General features: G+C 47.5%; 6 protein-coding genes and 1 non-coding gene across 7 annotated transcripts; 5 read left to right on the top strand and 2 right to left on the bottom strand.

Moving 5' to 3' along the window:
• Window positions 1–810: 810 nt before the first annotated feature.
• F4812DRAFT_159661 (glucose-repressible alcohol dehydrogenase transcriptional effector) lies at window positions 811–3,930 on the top strand. Its single transcript, XM_047929798.1, has 2 exons — window positions 811–2,349; window positions 2,448–3,930. The coding sequence occupies exons 1-2, from the start codon at window positions 1,407–1,409 to the stop codon at window positions 3,659–3,661; spliced, it is 2,157 nt and encodes a 718-aa protein (XP_047786868.1). The 5' UTR covers window positions 811–1,406; the 3' UTR covers window positions 3,662–3,930.
• Window positions 3,931–7,008: 3,078 nt separating this feature from the next.
• F4812DRAFT_159685 (alpha/beta-hydrolase) lies at window positions 7,009–8,232 on the top strand. Its single transcript, XM_047929799.1, has 2 exons — window positions 7,009–7,605; window positions 7,668–8,232. The coding sequence occupies exons 1-2, from the start codon at window positions 7,180–7,182 to the stop codon at window positions 8,010–8,012; spliced, it is 771 nt and encodes a 256-aa protein (XP_047786869.1). The 5' UTR covers window positions 7,009–7,179; the 3' UTR covers window positions 8,013–8,232.
• On the bottom strand, window positions 8,233–8,880 carry F4812DRAFT_159686 (uncharacterized protein). The gene has a single exon (XM_047929800.1). It carries the CDS (start codon window positions 8,782–8,784, stop codon window positions 8,452–8,454), a length of 333 nt encoding a protein of 110 aa, XP_047786870.1. The 5' UTR covers window positions 8,785–8,880; the 3' UTR covers window positions 8,233–8,451.
• Window positions 8,881–14,879: 5,999 nt separating this feature from the next.
• On the top strand, window positions 14,880–16,165 carry F4812DRAFT_442657 (uncharacterized protein). The gene is made up of 3 exons (XM_047935320.1): window positions 14,880–15,459; window positions 15,595–15,681; window positions 15,782–16,165. The coding sequence occupies exons 1-3, from the start codon at window positions 15,317–15,319 to the stop codon at window positions 15,894–15,896; spliced, it is 345 nt and encodes a 114-aa protein (XP_047786871.1). The 5' UTR covers window positions 14,880–15,316; the 3' UTR covers window positions 15,897–16,165.
• Window positions 16,166–18,003, bottom strand: F4812DRAFT_442659 (P-loop containing nucleoside triphosphate hydrolase protein). Its single transcript, XM_047935321.1, has 6 exons — window positions 17,671–18,003; window positions 17,583–17,611; window positions 17,502–17,516; window positions 17,421–17,445; window positions 16,925–17,356; window positions 16,166–16,795 (listed from the first exon to the last, which is right to left on the bottom strand). The coding sequence occupies exons 1-6, from the start codon at window positions 17,697–17,699 to the stop codon at window positions 16,210–16,212; spliced, it is 1,116 nt and encodes a 371-aa protein (XP_047786872.1). The 5' UTR covers window positions 17,700–18,003; the 3' UTR covers window positions 16,166–16,209.
• Window positions 18,004–18,129: 126 nt separating this feature from the next.
• Window positions 18,130–18,200, top strand: F4812DRAFT_t137. The gene has a single exon. It is a non-coding gene; the product is annotated as a tRNA-Gly (tRNA).
• Window position 18,201: 1 nt separating this feature from the next.
• F4812DRAFT_442661 (SET domain-containing protein) lies at window positions 18,202–20,383 on the top strand. The gene is made up of 4 exons (XM_047935322.1): window positions 18,202–19,556; window positions 19,617–19,642; window positions 19,703–19,791; window positions 19,841–20,383. Exons 1-4 carry the CDS (start codon window positions 18,816–18,818, stop codon window positions 20,257–20,259), a joined length of 1,275 nt encoding a protein of 424 aa, XP_047786873.1. The 5' UTR covers window positions 18,202–18,815; the 3' UTR covers window positions 20,260–20,383.
• The last annotated feature ends 57 nt before the right edge of the window (window positions 20,384–20,440 follow it).

Raw genomic sequence — 20,440 nt, forward strand, 5'->3', positions numbered from 1 at the left:
GTAGGTACTAGTGACTCACGTGACAAGGCTAAGTCGTTTTTTTACCTGGTTGCTGACTCCTCCACATGCAATGCGGCGGATCAAAAGCTTAGACTTTCTTTTGGAGCGACTTTGTCGGCAGGTAATAGCTACATTCTACATTGGGACATTGGGACCATACCACGCCACACCACCATAAACCCACCCCAACGAACCTAAACGCACCCAAACTTCGACTGCATCTTCCACGTTTGTCAACTCACATGCAACGACGTCCACCTTAGTTAGCTACGCCAATACTCCGGCACCGTCTACCGTCTACAAACAACGTCACGGCCCCGGCGACATTGACTCTTCAAATCTCAATTGTCAACCATTCTGCTTTAGCGATATCCGATATCATCTTCGTCGACGTCTTCACTTTTGCTTCGCATCATCATACATATACATACCATATCTAGGGCTATTTTAGGTAAGAGCACTTGTTCCTCACTTACCGTCTTCCCTACAAATCTACCGTATCGCATTCATTTCTATTATGTTCATTGGATACTTGTGTAGCTATTCTACTGATCTTTCTGTGTTTCGGTATCATATCATTATGGAAGATACCCAACTTTACCCACCCGATCTTAAGTTGTGACTAGCTGCTAACTTTACCTACGTATTCATAGACACGAGCAACGTTAGAGCAAGAACCCTACCGTCGCTGCCTTCTCTAGCTACCGAAATATTTAGAAACGATCCTTCTGTAAACTTATATCGCACTTAGACTTCCGTATTTACTCACAACTGCAAGCCCTACCTATCGTTGCCACCCGTGCCAACGCCACTTGAGAGCTTGAGAGGCAACAAGCTGGGATCTGACATCCCTTGACGAGATTGTCTTTCTCTCTTCCCGTTCGCAACTACAACTTAGATTAAGTCCGTGTGGATTCAAGTTTCCGTGAATCACACACTCCATATCTAAGAATCTCGGGTTGGACACTGGTCCTTGCAAATTCCATGCCTCAAGACGAAGTTACCGGTCTATATGCATGGATATTCGCTGAACCATTGTCCCCTCGTTCATCTTTCGACACAAACTGTTAAAGACGAGTCTGGGCAGCTCGACGTGCTCTCCCTCACTTGGCGCGGTCGACCTGTTACTCAGTATCTCCATGGCAGATAGTATTCAATACGTACAGCGGACCCTCGACATTTTTTACACCTAACTCTACAGGTACTAATCTGTCCCATCATTAATCATTCTTTAGTCCACTGATCGACTGTCCCCCAAAATCTTCTATCAGTACAACTAAAAGAAAAGAAAAAAAAGAAAGAAAAAGGAAAAGAAGAGATCTGAATCACATACCATAGTATTCACATCACTAATAGCTGGCCTATCGCCACCACCACGATACCCGTCTAATATCCCTGCTTCCCTGATGCCCATCGATCTCTCCCGCGGCATGTATGGGCCAAACCATCAGCAGGGACACAACTCACGCCTCAATGGTGTCCCCGGCGGTCGTGGCATTGCGCCACAGATGATGTACAACTTTGTGCAGCAAAGTGCTCATCAACACCACACTCACCCGCAGCAACACCACCAAAGCCTTCCTCAAGATCATGCCGGCCACACCGGTAACACAGGCTCCCTTGCTCACTCTACCTTTTCTTCCGGTCTCATGTCCAATGTAACTCCATTCACACCAAGCAGCCACCAAAACGGAAATACACCAGGTTCTCGAGCCGGCCAAACCCAGCAGTACAGCGAGCACTGGAATGAGCAACTAAAATCCTACAAGGAGTCCGAACGTGCCCATCAGACGATGACGGAACAACACCAACCTCATTACTTTGCTAGGCTACGGGCCAACGAGAATAAAGGTATTGGCCCAGCTCTTCCGAGCACCAACCAGCCTGAATCAAACGTCGATGGAGAGGTGGAGGATAGAGGCCGTCCCGTTAACGTCGACAAGGCCCTCGATCGACAGGATTGGCTGAACCTGGATTTCAGTGGGCAAGGCCTAAAGAACATTTCTACCATGCTCTTCAACCACTATTCCTTTCTCACTGAACTTTATCTTGCCTCCAATAATCTGACTCGTCTACCCCGGGAGATTGGACAACTCAGATCCTTACGATACCTTGATGTATCCCATAATCAACTCACCATGTTACCCCCCGAGTTGGGCATGTGTACTCCCCTCCGTCAATTACTCCTCTATAACAACAATATCCAAACCATCCCTCCGGAACTCGGCGCCTTGCATTTCCTCGAGTTACTTGGCATCCATGGCAACCCGCTAGAACAGGACCAAAAGCAGAAGCTAGTTGAGGAAGGTACCAAGGCCTTGATCGCTCATCTCAAGGAGCAAGCACCAGGTATGACAAAATATCCCATCTTTCTCGAATTCCCCTGCTTTATTTGGTTTACATCCCCAAGCACGCGGGGAGACAGTTTGAACTAACTTTGTACATAGTACCCATACCGCCGAACCCGAGATTACCCATTACCATCCAGGAAGATGTGGGTTCGGACAAGGAGCATATCCGCGTCATGTCGTGGAATACTCTTTGCGACAAGTATGCAACCAGCACACAGTACGGCTACACTCCGGCCAGTGCCCTATCGTGGGAGTACCGAAAGGACAGCATCATGCGGGAATTCCGTGAACGAAGCGCCGATATTCTCTGCTTACAAGAAACCGCTATGGATGCGTTTGACACGTTCTTCACTCCTGAACTTGGCAAGCTTGGTTACAAGGGCGTATTCTACCCGAAGACTCGTGTCAAGCACTTGACGGGCAAAGACCAACAATCCGTCGACGGCTGCTCTATCTTCTACAAGAGTGACAAATATATCATGTTGGACAAACAGCTCGTAGACTTCAGACAAACGGCCATTAATCGACCTGATATGAAATCAGCCGACGATGTCTTCAATCGAGTCATGCCGAAAGATACTATTGCTGTCTATTGCTTTTTCGAGTCAAGATTTACTGGTAATCGATTCATTGTTGTCAACGCGCATCTATGCTGGGAGTCCTTCTTAGCGGACGTCAAGGCTGTGCAAACCGGAATTCTGATGGAGCTCGTTACAAAGCAAGCAGAAAGATACACCCGTCGGCCGCCCCTATCAATCGAAGAGAAGAGGTTAAACAAGCCGGCAGCTACGGAAGGAGACGCGGATACTGCTGAAGAATATCCCGAACCTGCACCTAGCCAGGAGTACCGCAACAATACAGACATTCCCCTGTTACTTTGCGGTGACTACAACTCGATGGCCGATAGCTCTGTATATGAGCTCTTGGAGAAGGGACGGATACCACCCGATCATCCCGACTTAATTGGCCACTCGTACGGAAATTTCACGCGCGACGGCATTGAGCACCCTTTTAGCCTGCGCAATGCCTACGCCCATCTATTCGGAACTCCGGCGGAGCTCACCTTCACGAACTACACACCCACATTCTCTGGCGTAATCGACTACATATGGTATACCGCTAACACGCTAGACGTCGTCGAGTTACTTGGGCCTCCGGATTACGAGTATCTCAAGCGCGTCCCCGGATTCCCGAACTACCATTTCCCTGCCGATCACATACAAATCATGGCAGATTTCGTCTTCAAGCCTACGAAAGACAAGAAGGTAATCGCCGACCAGGATAGGTCCGGTGGTTCCTCTAGGAATTGAGGGCGGTCCTAGGAATGCTACGGTACACGGGTAAACGAATATAGTAGGGCGCATGTCTCTCAACCCTTGGCCCTGAACTATCGTTGCGTTGAGTTCCACCAATGCAGGCACGTAACAATAGAAATGCTTCGTGACGATTCTGATTCGACGGGCCTCAGGAGGAGGGAACGCGCCAGCTGTGTGCATTTGAAGAGATGAGGCGTGATACAGCAAATCTTTTCTCATACATTGAGGACGGGTTTTTTGCAGGGCAGAGTTAGGTTGGAAATCTCGGAGTGCGGTCTGCAACGTGGAGTGAGGATGGTTCTTTTTTCGCGATTTGATCTCTGCCCTCTACGTTCCCAGTTTTATTATTTTGGCGGTCCAAGACATTACCTTTACAAATGAAGTTACGAGCTGCGTTGTTTGCAGTCTCTGCTCCTCTCTAGATCGGTACATACCTAGGTTCTGTCTTCGCGAGTCTTGCGTGATAAGATACTAAGTGATGTAGTCCCGCGTACCTGTTCGATCTCGGGCTCGTCAAATTCTGGATTACCTATTACTCCTGAAGATTGATAGGTATCGCCGAGATTTCGTTTATGCGGTCTTTTCTTTTTGGTGTGTTTTCCGTCGGAAAATTTGGGACGAACGCGTTATGATGATGATTGATGTGTGTGTGTGTGTGTGTGTGTGTGTAGACTACTGTTAAACGACCAAGAAGACGGAGTATACAATCACTTGGCATATGTAGAAATTCGCAACGTATGGTAGGACACTACCTAGGTAGCTGCTGTAGCAATTCTATTTCACTTTTTGGTCGCAAGTTCTAGAGAAGAGTGGCACGTAAAAACAGTAACTGCTTGTAACAATGCCAGATGAGTTAAGAGGTTCTAAGATCGCCGTAGATTGACGGTCTTGATAAAGGGGTAAGCTATGTCCTCAGGTGCGAGAAGGTTATAGTACACGTCCCGCTTAAAAAAAAAAACAAAAAAAACCTAGAGCATGCTACCTTAAGAGTTGCATTGTACAAGACATCTAACCAACCGAATTTAGAAGCTTACCTGTGTACTATAGCCTTCTCGCACTTGGGGACGTACGGGAGGATGTTGTTTTTAAACTTTTATGATTGGGGGGATTTCTGTTAAAGAGGTTGTAACGTCAGGGAAAAGCCATATGCCGATCGATCTATCCTCGGACCCCCTGACCCATCTCTACAGCCTTACATCTTACATCTGACATCTTACGGGCATACCCTATCTCCTGGAGAATCTAATCTCGTTACGCTTACCTAGCAGCAACCTTCGTATATGCTTATACTTTAATTTATTATCTCATATTCTAGCCCGCCGTCTTAACTAAAAAGGAGTAGCTCCGAGCCCGGTAGGTGCATAAGTAATTCTTCGATCCGGAGTCGCGGAGTCATTATGGCGGCCCAGGTGCTACCAACACCGTTTGCCTCGATTCTCCTTCGAGAACCAAGAATTCTCAGCTAGGGATAAGCCAACTATCTTGATTAATCCCGGCTGGGTCTCCAGCGTAATATATCCAATTGGGATTCCTTACCTCGGCGAACGCTTTTACCAACTGATTGGTACTACCTAGGTAAGCACTGTCCCGCCATTGTTTTATTAGAACGAGTCCTATCCAACACTATGGCGGAGCAGCAGTCTTTGTTACAGTGCCTCGTCATACCAGAGGTGAAGAGAGTTGCACAATCCCGCGAGAGTGTTACCATCATTCTTAGCGCTTACCCTCCCTTGAATACCAGGGGATTATCGGTAGTGCAAAACCTAGCCCCCAATATCGACGAGCTCTCTTTAACAAGTCTCCGTCCTGGCATAGCTTTCAAAGTTTATATTATCATGAAGGATCATCCAAGAAGTACCTTACAACGGAATTTCAAGAGCAGGTAGGAATCCTCCTGCGATCTAGGCATCGCTAGGACGAGTGAATAGACAACACACCCCCCTGAAATGTTGAAGCCAACGAAAATATTACATCAGATTCCTTCTCCTTATATCTGGCCGTAGATGCGAGCCATCTTTGTCTAATTTGATCTTTGAGATGCTTACGCTACCTTCGGCACATATCCGAGAGTTTAAGAAAGCATGTCTAACCTCATTTATGATCATTCATTTAGTGAGAGGAACACCTTCGATTGACTAAGATTCTCGCGAATCTCTGATAACTAGCAAGATACGGATCCGAATGCCACCTACACGTACAATTGCTGGCGACATATACAACCGTCTTACAGGCGTTTAGGTGCTAAGCTACTATTGCGAATTGACAAGCCCGTAGGATGCGGTCACGAAGATAAACTTGCAGGTCAACGGTTTTAGTATAATTCCTTTGCTTATTTCCACGTCACACCGGCTATCTGAGCTGCTGAATCTTCTTCCTGTGACCGCCAAAGCGGTGTAACGGCTTGGCCAAGAACTTGATATCTTAGACTACTGGATTGGTATGAAGGCGTAGATCTATGTATTGTTATGGTTAGCATGGTGCGAGATACGGGAGGACGGGGTTGTTGTCGTCATATCTTGGAATCGAAACTACACGGCATATGCGCCTAGAGAATCCTTCAACATCGCGTAGCTTGATCTCCGGTAGCATGACATATAAGTCCGCTTAGAGATTTACTAGAATGAATCTCTATGATTCACAAACGTTGGACAGCTTCGTATAGTTAATACCAAATTAGCTATGGTGTATGTATATGTACCATAAGCCTAGGATCTATGACCATCAACTTCAGCAAGAGACTTAGATAGAAGGAAATAAAGGGACTTACAACAGCCTGAATTTACCCCTAATATTTGTAGCACCTTTAGCATCGTTAGATATGTCGAAGATATCTTGAATCTAAGTTAATACATGCAATATCTACAATTTACGGGTATGACCACACGGATTAAGAGCCCTAAGACTAACGTGACTACAGCGGTCTTGGCTGACTTGGTGTGAGGTCATCTGAAATATGCAAACGTGTAGTTCAGCTTTTCCCTTTATAAAAAAAAAAAAAAAAAGCAAAAAGAAAAAAAGCTCAATGCCTAGCCTCCATCAACTTGAGCACTCGGGTATTATACAAAGCGGTAACCCTGCTAAGCGGGATAGACCATCAGGCTTACGGCTTATACACTCTCCGGATTACAGCTCTTCTCTTAGCTACCTGCATAAGAGGTATCATATGTGAGATTCATCAGCCGCCTATGTCGATTTGGCTTATTCAAGACCAGTCTCCCTGGATAGAAGCTGATCCCTTTGCGGGATGACAAGCAAGTGAGCGAGCGTCATCCTAGCAACCCAGTGGCTGATCCGTAGCTTATTATAGCAGCTCTGTGAATATCTACGAAGCTCCTTTATGAAAGGATTCAAAGCTTCTTTGCCCTGTTTTACGGGTGTGTACTTCGGACGGCAATTGGTAGACATCCAACCGCAGGTAGGGTTGCTGCTATAAGAATACTATCGAGTCTCCATAGCCCCATGATCCCGGTCATGTCGCCTTGCCATTGGGAATATCCGAGACAAGTACCAAGATGTCCGCCAAAAGCTTTCCAGAGATAATTCTTGTTCCTGGGGCGTTTGGAACACCTGCCTGTTTCGACAAGCTGCTCCCGTTCCTGAAAGAAGCCGGTTTCACAACTCACCCGGGGCCATATCCCAGCTACAACCACGCCAACCCTGCTGCAGCCACCTGCGTAGACGATATTACGCACCTCAGAAACAATGTCATCCTCCCCCTGGTAGAGGATCAACAGAAAGACGTCGTCGTTATTGCCCATTCGTATGGCTGTGTCCCGTCCAGCGCTGCCGCTAAGGACCTCGACAAACAGACCCGGGAAGCGCAAGGTAAAAGAGGCAGCGTCGTGGGATTGATATTGATAGCGGGTGTCATCACCCTGGATGGCGAGACTGCCGTTGAGGCAATGGGTGGAATGCCACCATATGTACGAATGGACGGGGTATGACTATTCTAAGTACTGCTTCGTTGAATGTATTACCTAGTACTGACTGTGATATACAGGACACAGCGTTTGTAAAGGAAGCAATGGACTACCTATACCACGACTGCGATCCTGACATGGCTTTCGAGCTGGACAAGCACCTAGGCGGCCACGCAGCTGCGGCTCTCGCTACCAAGCCCACAGCGCCCGCCTGGGCGGACAGTGGCTTCGACGGCAGGAGGGTATATATCCGGACATTGAACGACCGCTGCAAGCATCTAGCGGACCAGAACCAGTGGCTTAAGAAGACGGATGTCGAATGGAAGGTGATAGACTTCGAAACTGGCCACTACCCATTCCACAGTCAACCCAAAGCTGTGACAGCACATGTGGTGGAGGTCATCAACGGCTTTGCCTCACTGTAGATGAGAGAGCAAGCAGACATATCTTGTGGTGTGGGCGGGGTCTTTCTCTATAAGAGACTACTACACCTGTCTGCGTGGTTAGGCGTTATGTATGTATAAAGCAGAAGGCTGGGTTCTGCGGGATGGGTAACACACGGAGGGTAGAAAGTTTCGATGTATTAATTAATTTTGCATTTGACGTTCAACCGTCTGCTAGTCCGATCGACACCCGGATGTTTTTGGCTCCCCTTTCCCTCTCTCCTCCCCCGGTCCCGAGGCTCCACTTTGCGGTCGGGTTCGGGATGTCCGTATTTCCCTAAACGGAACTGTGGGATGAGTGTATTGTCAGGTATATAAAAGTAAAATATGGTTCTTTTTTTCTTTTTTTTTACAAGCAGTCACTTATGCTCAAGCGATAGCAAAGGAGCCACGTGGCTCATGAGTGGCACACTCACACGTCCTAATAATTTTGTCGTAGGGAGAGTTCTGCCTTCTTTTGTCTGGTGGTAATTATATGGCGGGATTCTATAACCATCTTGAGCAAACAAGAGACTGCGAGAACCCGCAAAGTTTGATCGGGGGAAACCGGAAAGAGTCTGTACAGGGTTCCCTTGACTTTTTCTGTCTTCTGGGTCTTATTTAATTGCGGCTTGTTAGACAACATGGAGTACATGACTTGCCTGCCTCGTGGACTTGAAGGATGTTTGAAGTCTCCATTTCGGGTAGTCGGCTTGCGTCTTTGAAGAACGTAAACAGGTCTGAACCTTTTCGCCTGTCCGAAAATACATCCCATCTCTGGGATTTACTGTGCTTTTTCGGCATTGTCGGCTTGGTTCAGACATATCGCATCGATCCATAAGCAACGAAGTACCTCAAGAGCTCTTAGGCGCCTTAATAAATCATCTACGCTGGGGAGTGATCTCCAGGTATGGACTATTACTGTTGCATCTTATTTCCAAGATTCTGGAGAAGTCGGGCTTCCCCATGTGTAGAAAAAGGCAAAGTAGTATTCAGTTAGTGTCGACTCCGGGGTTGAATAATTACACATATCAGATGGTCTCCTTCGCGCAGAGCTGGATCTGGCATAATGAGTCTAATGCCATCTTTGGCACAGAGAGGATCATAACGATATTTGTTCAAGGCTGGCATTTTGTCGTGAATAATTGAGGACATACCTAGGTATCGTAGGTAGGCTTATATACATGAGGCCACCCTTCGTGTAGCACAAAAGCCCGAACTCTAAGTTGGCCGCCAGCCACGATATCAAACGACCCGCTGGATTATGGCTCCCCGTTGCTATTTTCAGTATTTAGGGAGGTGGCTTTCGAAGTGAGGTACGCTGGCGCGGTACGTATTTCGAAAAAGTTGTAAAAGCAAAGAACGTTTCCTAAGCCATATTCCCTTTTTTTATGAAAAATAATAAATTATACTAGAGGGTCCGTCAAGGCGCTTGGACCATCTAGTATGAATATTAAGTTAACTAGGGTGAGCTCAGAAGAGGTCGTTTTTTACCATTTCGGGTTAGAGGTTAAGATGATGGGCAGGGATGACATTGGGTTGACCTATCCAATACAAGGGGTAGCCAATACACTTCGTACTGTGCATCGGTCAGTGGTGAAAATTGGATCCCCTTGAAGGAGATGATGATGGTTACAATGTAGAATCTCGAAGAAGCTGCGTTCAAGTCCGGCATCATCATATCACTTCAGTCCCTTCAGGATCTTCTACCAATAACTTTACTTACAATGCTTGCCAATGACCCTCAACTCGGGAGCTCTCAACATATGGTGATGGCGGCAACAAGCCAGCCCCAGCGTATGACGGTTCGGGAACAGATCAGGCAAGAAACCGACGGTATCGTAGAAGGAACACCCTGGAACAAGCTCCCTAGAATCACCATCAACGACACGCAATATATCGCTAATGTCTGGCTTCAAACGGCTACCAACTCTAGCATACTGGAGCATGGGGATTACCTGATTCCCATTGAAACTGAAGTGAAAGACGGCGTGAGTCGAGAAAGGAAAGGCATCAAGATATGGCTATGTCATCACTGCGATAAACTTGGTCGAATCAAGATCTTCAACGGCGCCGCTACCAATGGCCCCAAAGCTCATTTGGAAAGCACGGGGAGAAGTGGTCACGGCCTATCCTTAGGGAGAGGGAGGCGTGGGGAGAGCTCAATCCTTTCAAGCAATCCGGCTAGTCCTTCCGCTCGTGATATTTCCCTGCAAGCCCAAAACCCAGTATCGCAAGAGTTTGAGACATACAAGAATCACATCATCAAGCTTATTACCAGATGTGGTATTCCGCCTCAGGCCTTTGCCGGGGAGGCTTGGAGGGACCTCGTTGATTTCTTTAAAGGGGGGTGTTGTGAAGAGCTACATATCGACTCAGCAGATACTGTTCGGTCCTGGATACTTGAAGCTTTCGGGGCGGGTCGCGCTACTACCAAAGAGGAACTTTTAACTCAAGCACGATCAAAGATTCACCTCTCCTTCGATTCCTGGTTATCTCCTTTACGGAACAAGAGGGTTCTAGTCGTCGTAGCACATTTCGTCGATAAGACCTAGAAGCTGAGGGCGAAACTTATCGGACTGAAGAATATTCCCGGAGCTTGCAGCCCCCAAGATATAGTTTGGAGTGTCATAGGCGTAATCGAGGAGTACGGAATCTGTGACCGGCTGGGATTTTATACTACCAACCAAAATACCCGTTAGTGAAGTCATCCCAGAAGCTTTTTATGTCTATTGACTAATCGTAGGCTACAGGGCATGACAAGGCTTTGCACTTGCTATGCAGCCACTACGAAAAAGCAATTCTGTTCCGGGGTGAGACGACGAAGGGTAGGATGAGGCTTGAGCAAGTTCGTGTGCGAAGCTGTGATCAGATCATCAATACGGTCGCAACGAATTTCATCTACAAGGTCAGACCGAAGGATCCAAAGAAAGACATAAAATGCATCGATATATAGCCATCACCTCTGTTTTAAAGGCTTATCGGATGAATCGTAGTATTCGGTGCTATCCATGTCTGCGGCAACGGTTGCGCTACGAACTAGCACGAGCGGATAGGGTACTGGGGCCAGAAGAGCAGATAGCTTTAGACGAATTTCTTAGCGAGGATAAGAGCGAAGATGAGAGCGAAGATGACGCTGGCCTCTACAATAAAGGGGGCGGATCGCTTGATCCTTTCTCAAGAGGGGCATGGGATCTCAGCGAAGGGATGTCTCACGTGCTGGACACGGGAGTATACGAAGTTGAAGGGGACACGCGTTGGAAAGGTATCTTGAAAGGAATCCAGAGTACCTTTACGTGCAGAAACGCCCTTAGTGAATATAGTCTTTGGTCAGGAGACGTGACCTACGGTTTAGATTGGCCATGCTTAGAACAGGTTGAAGCTATTCTCGCAAAGTTTGATGAGTACGCATTTCCCTACGTGGGCAATGTTGTGGACCTACCTATGGTTATGCCCATTCTATGGGAACTTAAAAACCACCTCCTCTCATATCGCCAAGCATTCAACTTCGAAGTCAAGCCGTCCCCTAAAGCTATCTCCCAGAAATCTACCTATACGCCGGATCAGAGCGGCTCAAAACGAAAGAGATCACTTGGCGAAGAAGTCGTAGATGATCTGGATACGCGAAAGAAAATAAGGTGTGAAGAAAGGAGGAACAAAGTGGGATGCGAGTGGGAAGAAGAGCTAAGAGAGGGTCTAGAGCGCGCGAACGACATCCTTCAAGAGTGCTGGAAGGCATTAAATGATGCACCACAATATTGGGCTGCCGTGGTGCTAGACCCCAAAAAACGCCTCAGGGGACTCCAGGCCCTTGACCCTGAGCTAGCGGAGGAAGTTAAAAGAAAAGTGACGGCTTACTGGAAACGCCATTACGCTCGGCCTGCAGCTCCTACCAATGACGAGGCCGAAGCAACAGCAGCAGCAACATTAGCATCAACATCCACAACAAAGCCACATGGTCGGGAAACGCCCGCCTGGCTATCACGCTTCGAATTCTTCGACTCCGACCCCGAGGATGCGGATGAGCTTGAACGGTACTTGAGCATGGAAAACATCGGGTTCAAGCGTGGCCAAGATCCGATTCTCTGGTGGAAGAACCACCGAGAGGAATTCCCACGCCTGCACCAATTTGCGCTTGACATCCTTTCGATTCCGGCTACGACGGCCGAGTGCAAGCGTGTCCTGGCACAGTCGGAGCCGGTGCTCTCTGGCCTTCAACGCATGCGGACGGATATGCTGGAGGCTATCCAATGCTTGAAAAGCTGGTCGAAGGACGATACGGAGGAGGGGATGTTGGAGTAAAGTGGCGTAGAGCCTGGTGGATAGCTACCTACCTGGAGGCAATGTAGTATTTTATAGAATATAGGGGTATGGTTTATACATAAGTGTGTTTGTTTGTTGTGGCATAAGTCTATGTACAATAAACCTGCTATAAGTCCAGCTAGGCGCTGCTAAGAAATATATTTAATTGGAAAAAAGATCGGTTGTCCAACCCGAATTTCCTGTCGCAGCAGACTTAAGAGTCCACCCCAAGTAATGTTCCATTCAGGAACCATTCAATTAACTCTGTTCATCCCTATTGCGCGGACTTTTCTGTTGGTTTTTATCGGGTACTTCAGCGGGGCGTTTCCCTTCTTCAATATAGATACCTGTCTAAATAGTTCGGTCTCGGTCACTAACATATTCCCAAATTCGCTGGTCTCACGGAGTTTCCATTAACCCTCCTCAGTGTCTATCCTTCCATCTATCAAAATGCGATGGCGTATATTCTATCTATCCCGTGATAATCCCCAACAATTATTATTTTCTTATGACATTGCCATCTGTCCCCATGGGGGTGCTCCGTCGGCTAGCAGGCCTCCGTAGTGTTTTGGCGTCTCGACGTCGTTGGGGTTTTTGATATTCTGGGGAAGTGTTGGGTTAGGTGTGTATGGGCCCCAGTTGAATCCTTCGAATGCCTTGACCTTGGGTATATCGATCTTGGGAGCCATATTGAAGTGAATGACCCGTGGATCAGATGACAGCTTTGTCGTTGGATCTTCGGGGTTGTGACGAATGAGAATGCACAAGCTGTAGTGCTGTAATAACTATATCTTTGGTATTTATCCAAGGCAATAAGGGCAGCAAGTTGAGAGTTACATGTTATAATGAAGATAATTTATAGTCATACACAAGGGCTAGTGCTTTCGAATTTGAATACTGTTTTGCGCTTGTTATCGTTTATGTCATAATAATAGGTACTCGAGGCACACTACCGGACCTGCTCTTATCGTTGTCTATGTGCGAACGTCTCGTGGTTCCTAGCCGATGTTGATCAAAACTTGCGGTCCAATACCGACTGACAACGCCGACATCGGCGATCAGACATTTGACCTTGTCCTGTTCCCGGGAGGTCTTAAAGCCATGGAAGACATGGAGTCCTAAACAGCCAAGTTAGTGAGATATTCAATGAGGTAGGATCGAGAAGGTAACTGGAGGGAGAAGACATACTCTGACAGGACCTGGAATTCTCCAAAATGCTCTAGCAGTTGTTGGACATGCTAACAGGGTGTATGGTCCAATGTACGTAGAATCCCCCTTATTGTGTCGACCAAGACCATAGGAACGTGCGAGTGTGCCACTCATGAGCCACAGACGTAGATCTTTTCTTTACATAGACAATACACACACACTTGTCAGAACGCCTGATTGCAGGGCGCCCTTTTTCTAAGCTCCCGAGGTAGCCAGTTTGCTATCTTTTCCGTGGCTTTTACCAAGGATTGTATTTGATAAAAGCGTTGTTATGCGTGGCCCATCATAGCGAGCCGGGACTCGTAACTGAAAGCATACCTACCTACTCTTCACAGAGTGGAGTTACTAAGTGATGGATTTAGTTCCTAGAAGAGGATAGCGTTGATCTTCTGGAGAACCTTCTTAATAGACTTCATAATAGGTGAAGGCGTAGCATAAAGCTACCTGAGTGTTGTTAAATTCGTTTTCGCCATAGTTGCTGGTGTCGGTGATCCAAAAAATGTTAAGTTTCCATTTCCGATAGTTGATATAGCGTTTCTGTAATTCTCGTGTTGTAAGTTATTTCTTAGAAGATGATAGTGAAATTGTTGTAGCTGGGCCAGGTGTATTGTTGGAGCCTGGACGATTTGTTGCTGGGAATATTGCCTAGGGAACTGTGAGTGTGCCACTCATGAGCCACGGACGTGGCTCTCCTGCTCTTCCTCAGTGTTGAGTGATTGTTTGTAAAAATTAATAATCTTTTCTTTACATAGACAATACACACACACACGTCAAGAACTTCCTAGCATGTGTTGCATTGATAGTATTAGGTACTAGTGCTGTCTTTTGGGGTGCGTCGTCGAGTTTACGCAGACATGCACTAGTACCTGTAATATGATATCGTATTGAATAATGAAAGGAATAATTAATGAAAGGAAATGCAAGAAAGGAAACGTAACGAAATGAATGCATGTAATTGGTTGAATGATATCTGATCATGTGTAACCTCAGCCCATGACGCGAGCACGTGACCGTTGTCCCAACAGGCTGCGATTGAATGGAAAAGCATCTGTTCGTGCTGATTCGGGGTTGTCAAGGTTCGTCGGAAATTAATAAGTAAATGAGTCATAAAGTCATGCTATGTAACCGTGACTCTAGCACGTTACTCGGAGTGCCCGCATCGGGAATGTTTCGTTGCTAGGATGACGAAGTGCAGATAATTTGGCATGGGAGAAGTTGTTGATGAAACGATGTTTTTGACGTAGTTTTTGACAGTGGGGAATGTTTTATCTTATGTAGGTTAGGTCAGGTTAGGTTAGGTACCTTAAGCGGGGGAATTGGCCCGTAGAAGCATTAAGGAATTTCCATATTATCGGGTACCTACCTTGGGTAGGTACAATACAGTACAGTGCACCTTGGGAAGTTACGAAGCTGCAACCACTATCCGGCTGCTAGGGGTAGTGACTAGGGACCCTTAGCCGTTGCTGGGTCAACAGTCTTTATTGTCTTCCCAGGAGGTCCACAGTCGAACTTTTTCATAGACCATAAAATATATCCACTCCACACATCCATCTCTCCATATCTACACCTAAACTATGCACACTCTTTCATAAAAGACTTTGTCGCATTCCTTGATTACACAAAGTTTTCTACATCTCCAGAGTTCATCCTCAAAACAATCGCAACTCGCATATTCAACCAACTACGGTTACAACAAAGTACTACCACAACCTACTATTCAATCTTGCTTCTCTACCTTACCTACCTACTACATACCTCGCGCTGCGCAACTCTACAATCCACTCGATCTCGATACAATGGGTGCCCCTCTAACTACCAAGGACGTCAACTCATCGGTCCAGACCCAGGACGCGGCCGCCATGGACAACGGAAAGCCCAGTAGCGCCCAGACCTTGGAACACCATCGCCAGGTCCTGCATTCTAAGATGGAGGAAGAGAAGTACGGAGCCAATACCACCAACCTAGATACCTCTACCTCCGTAACCGTCACTGTCACCAGCGTCGACGCGGCTATCCCTCTTAACAAGAACCTTCAATATCGTCGTCTTGCTAACTCCGACATCACCTATCGTAGACAGCAGGAGTACGTCTCTCCGTCAGACAACATCATGAGCCCTTGCACCGCCAAGCTTAGCGCACTGAAGGGACGAGCCGTCGGCAAGTAAGTCATACCATACCTTTTCGTATCCTAGCTCGTTCAGTCTAGGTATTTGGGCAATTTTTTTTTTTTCGATATACTAACCATAATCCCTCCTTCGCAGAGCCAAGCCCAAGTCTCTTTTCGCCCAGACGTCCGCTAAGAAGTTCGAGGGCAAGGATATCTTCGGCAGCTCCAAGGCCGTCGTACCTCCAGCAGGCTCCCAATCCGGAATCTAGCGGGCTAATGCTAGCAATCTCCTAACCTGGTTCTCCTCGGTTTTTCACTGGACGGCGGCGTTACGGATTTCCCTCTTGTACTACAATGGCTTGATTTTGCTTTAGGATGGATGGTATAGAGACCTCACCATGGCGTTGGTTGAGGGGGTAACTCTAGGGTAATCGGGGGTAATCTTAGGGCAGGGTTGTATGACGATAACGCATACTTTGATGGAATGGACATCACCAATGATTCATGAATAATACCACCGCCTTATTTCTTCTTAGGCTTTTACACTGGATTCCCGGAATCGTGATTAACGATGCTATTATACTAGGCCTTGTAACCACTGACTATGTATACCACGTCCTCGTCTGCTACCACGTGTCCTAGACCAACCCGCTGCGGGATATGTCTAGCGCTTGCGCCCCATACCAGAGCATACTTGTACGTATCCTTCAGCGTTCGGTGGATTCGGTCGCAGACGTCTTCGATTGTAGCATTGCTGCGCACGATGAGCGCCTCGCTGAAGTCAGGATCGACACCTTTCCGTTTCGTGTAGATCCTGATCAACTGTAACTCCTTCCAGCACCGGTCGACCACGTCTTGAATCCCCAAATCCAACTCGCAACTCATGACGACGGTCTGTGGCTCGCGCGCTAACTTATCCAGGAAGTCGAGGGAGACGCTGTCTATCTTGTTGTACACGTAAAGACACTTGATGTACTTACGGTGGTCCTTCATGATGACGTCGATTAGGTCGTCGACTGTCGCCTCGTCATCTCGGACTAGCACTTCGCAGTTTAACATCTTGTAGTCTCGCAAGATGTTAAACACCATCTTTTCGTCCAGGTACTTCGGCGGCGATTGGAAGTTGATCTTCATGCCGCCGGCTTTCTTGACCTTCAGATAGATGTTTCTAACCCTAGTTAGCATCTTGGACGGAGAAATAGCGATGGAGATACAACGACCCCAGTCAAAAGTTTGTACTCTAGTTGAAGCAGTACAAAGCTTTCCACCTGGGTTTTCTCATAGCTTTGTAACTTACGGTGGCTCCCTATTTAATCGAATACCGACAGCTTCTAGTTCGGCTTCTAACAGAGCCCTTTGCTCGGCCCTCTTCGTCGCATCAAGCACCATAAGAATGAGGTCGCTCGTCTTGGCAGCAGAAATCACCTGGCGTCCTCGACCTTTGCCTTCCGCAGCGCCCTCGATAATTCCCGGCAGATCGAGCAACTGGATTTCCGCGCCGCCGTACTCCAACACACCGGGGATGGCTGTGAGGGTGGTGAAGGCGTACGAAGCCACTTCCGACTTCGTTTTGGTTACTTTGGATAAGAACGTCGATTTACCGACGGACGGAAACCCAACAAGCGCTATTCGCGCATCGCCGCTCTTGCTGACGTCAAAGCCCGCGCCGCCCCCTCCACCTGCGCCTGGACCGGGTTCAAGAAGTTGCGCTCTTAGACGCGCGAGTTTGCTGAAGAGGTGCATGGTTAGATTATATCCCTTGATGACACGTAGTACAGGAGGCTATTATATACCCTTTCAGAAGTCCAAGGTGATACTCTGATGATCAAAATTAGCATATTGTTTTGTCCAACAGAGTAATGGGACAATCTTACCAGTTGCCTTGTTCTCTATAGACAGATCATTAAGTTAGAATATCGACTTGGCATGTGATAGACATAGTGATGCGCCCTTACTCTGCGTCCTTCTCATCTCATCCTCGATCCTATATATAAAAGTAAGCACGTGAACATACATCGCCTTTGAAAAAAATCAGAAACGCACTCCTTAATCTTGTCCGTTATGTTCACCATCTTGACGGTTCTAGATCCCGAGGATCTTGGTCTTTAATCGGGTCCAAATTACCAGCGCAAATTTGGGGGGGGTAGGGGGTAGTTGTTAATGCAAAACACCTATACTTTTATGTAGGGCTAGGGTCGCAAATGTATAAGAGCTGCTTTTCAGAACCGAAAAGAGAAAGAACTTCAAAGTCTTACAAAGTCAAGGTATGATAGATATTGGGTATAAAAGTATGTTGAAGTTAGTGATTCTAATCCCCGTAGAGTCTCACCACCCCACTTTGACGGGCAGAATTTCGACGTGGGGTTAGTAGAGCATTCTTTCTTCACCGCCTACCTGAAGGAAACATATCTAGCTACAGGTCCATACTAGGCTGCCCGATTTGATATATAGTTGCAAATTGCAACCCAATCATCACAATCGGATCAAAGAATCTCCGCAACAGCATCAGTGGTTTAGTGGTAAAATCCATCGTTGCCATCGATGGGCCCCGCGTTCGATTCGCGGCTGATGCATCTTTTCTTTTTTGTCAATTTTCCTTGAAGATTCATAAATAGATCGGATTTCTTTTTCCTTTGTTGCCATCAGTATAGTCGTCAGTATAATCGCTCGAGAGTCGATACTATCCACCATGCACCGAGATCATGTTGGTCAATATGATTCAGCATAATTTCATATTGTTTGTCTTTTCATGCCTTGATGAGCCGGCAAGAGCTGTGCCCCTGTAGCAACAATTTTGCGTTTACAATTCATAGAGCCGTTGAATTGGAAATAAATTAGAGTCCAATACCTCGATGCCAAGGACTGATACAACCAGTCCCATTGTAAATAGACGATCTTTCATCCCCTTATGTAGAATCGCCGACCTTTGCGTGCTCAATGATCTACACTTTGCCGTTCCGGCTAATTCATCCTTTTGCCTTGGCTATCTTCATCCTCATATCTCATCCGGAGACGCTGTAGAATACTTGGATGTAGCAAGCTGTTAACATCAGATACCATGACTACTTACAAAGGATGTTTACTCGTGAAAATGATGCACTGCTCGCCTATCCTGCTCGGTCCGAGCCTTCCCAATATCCATCAATCCCTTTCGCAAGCACCACCACTACCTTCTGTAAGACGCGGCTATGAGGTATTATATGCTGGCTCTAGCCCTCTGGCTGGGGAAACCTGCCGCCGAGCCTCGGCCAAGCGAGACACCGGACTGGCTTAAGAACTACAACTTCAACCCTCCCGGGGAATGCAATTCCCACCCCGCGGGCCCGTTGAACCCTCGGCACGCGGATCGCACGTGCCCGCTCCTCGTCGACGACGATATCGCGCTGGAAAGGCGCGGGTGGCTGCCGTGGACGTACCCTCCTGTGTGCGCGGAGCCGGAGAAAGAGGGCGGCGCCAAGCTGTGCGTGTTCACTTACGTTAGTCTCAGAGGCGAGGCGGGGATCAGCCTCATCACCACGCCGGAGATTGCCGCCGCCGGCGCCGGCATTCTCGGGGACCCGGATCCGATGTGGGAGAATTGGGCGAGGGGCCGTCCGCTCGTCGTGTCGGATCCGCCTCCGTACGAGGTCAGGGATCTGAAGGACAAGGGCATGGGAGTTATTGCGAACCGCACGATCCGCAAGGACGAGGTCGTCATGCTGAGGTATCCCGTTATCGTTCGGGTCATAGATTCCAGGCCGTGGAAGACTCAGGACGTGATGAAATTGCTTCATCGAGCGGCTGTTCAGTTACCCCCCAAGGAGGGGAAGCAGATGTTGCAGCTGGCCCGTTCGAAAGGAGGCTATATTCTTGATGATATCGTTAATACGAATGCCTTTGGCGTGCTGCTAGATGGCGCGGATCATTCGGGGTTGTACCTTGACGTATCGGTGAGTGAGAAGAAACCAATTCAATTAAAGCATTACTGACCTAGATATTTTGGTTTCCAGAGAATAAATCATGCTTGTAAACCCAAGTCAGTTTATCCCAATAAGATATTTTCCGGGGGGTTAGTCTTTGTTAACATCATTCTTAGCATGTATAGCCGGTTCTCACCCACTACACTAGGAATGGAGGTCGCAGCGTATCGGGACATCGAGCCAGGCGAAGAACTCACATTTAGCTGTAAGCCGCTTCAACCCAAAATACGATGCTGCAACTAACAGAAAGATAGACCTGCCGTTGAATCTCTTGTCGGAGCAACGCCAGTCCCTTATCAAGGAATGGGGGTTCAACTGTACATGTTCGCTGTGCACTTCCCCGGAAGCCACCGTAGTTTCGGACCGCCACCGGGGCCGGATACAAGAGCTACTGGCGGAACTTGATCGCCCGGAGATACGGAACCACGCGGCTGTCAGCAAGAGAGTCGACGAGATACTGGACCTGTGCGAGAAAGAGTCGCTCGCGGCCCAGATCGGCGACTTCTACACCATTATCTCCGGAGTGTACTCTAGCATGGGCGACGTGGACTTGGCGAGGAAATATGCCAAATTGGCTGTTCAAGAGCTAAGGCATTATGCTGGGTATGATCATGAGCGGACTAGGAGTGCTGCTGCGTTCTTGGAATCTTTAGATGAGCAGGGACTTGCGTAGGGAACAGCTAGAAAGTTGAACGTGGGTATTAGAGGTACATACCCAAATCAAGGAAGGCTAGGACTAGACTAAACTAGATTAATATGAGAATCCATCTATCGTGCTAGGTTCCAGTTTGTGTAGAGGTATTTACAAATATACTGGGCAGGCATCTGTTGTAAAACAATTTATCGGAATTCGC

The sequence above is a fragment of the Daldinia caldariorum genome (genome assembly GCF_022478825.1).
Source record: "Daldinia caldariorum strain CBS 122874 unplaced genomic scaffold F4812scaffold_19, whole genome shotgun sequence".
NCBI lineage: Eukaryota > Fungi > Ascomycota > Sordariomycetes > Xylariales > Hypoxylaceae > Daldinia > Daldinia caldariorum.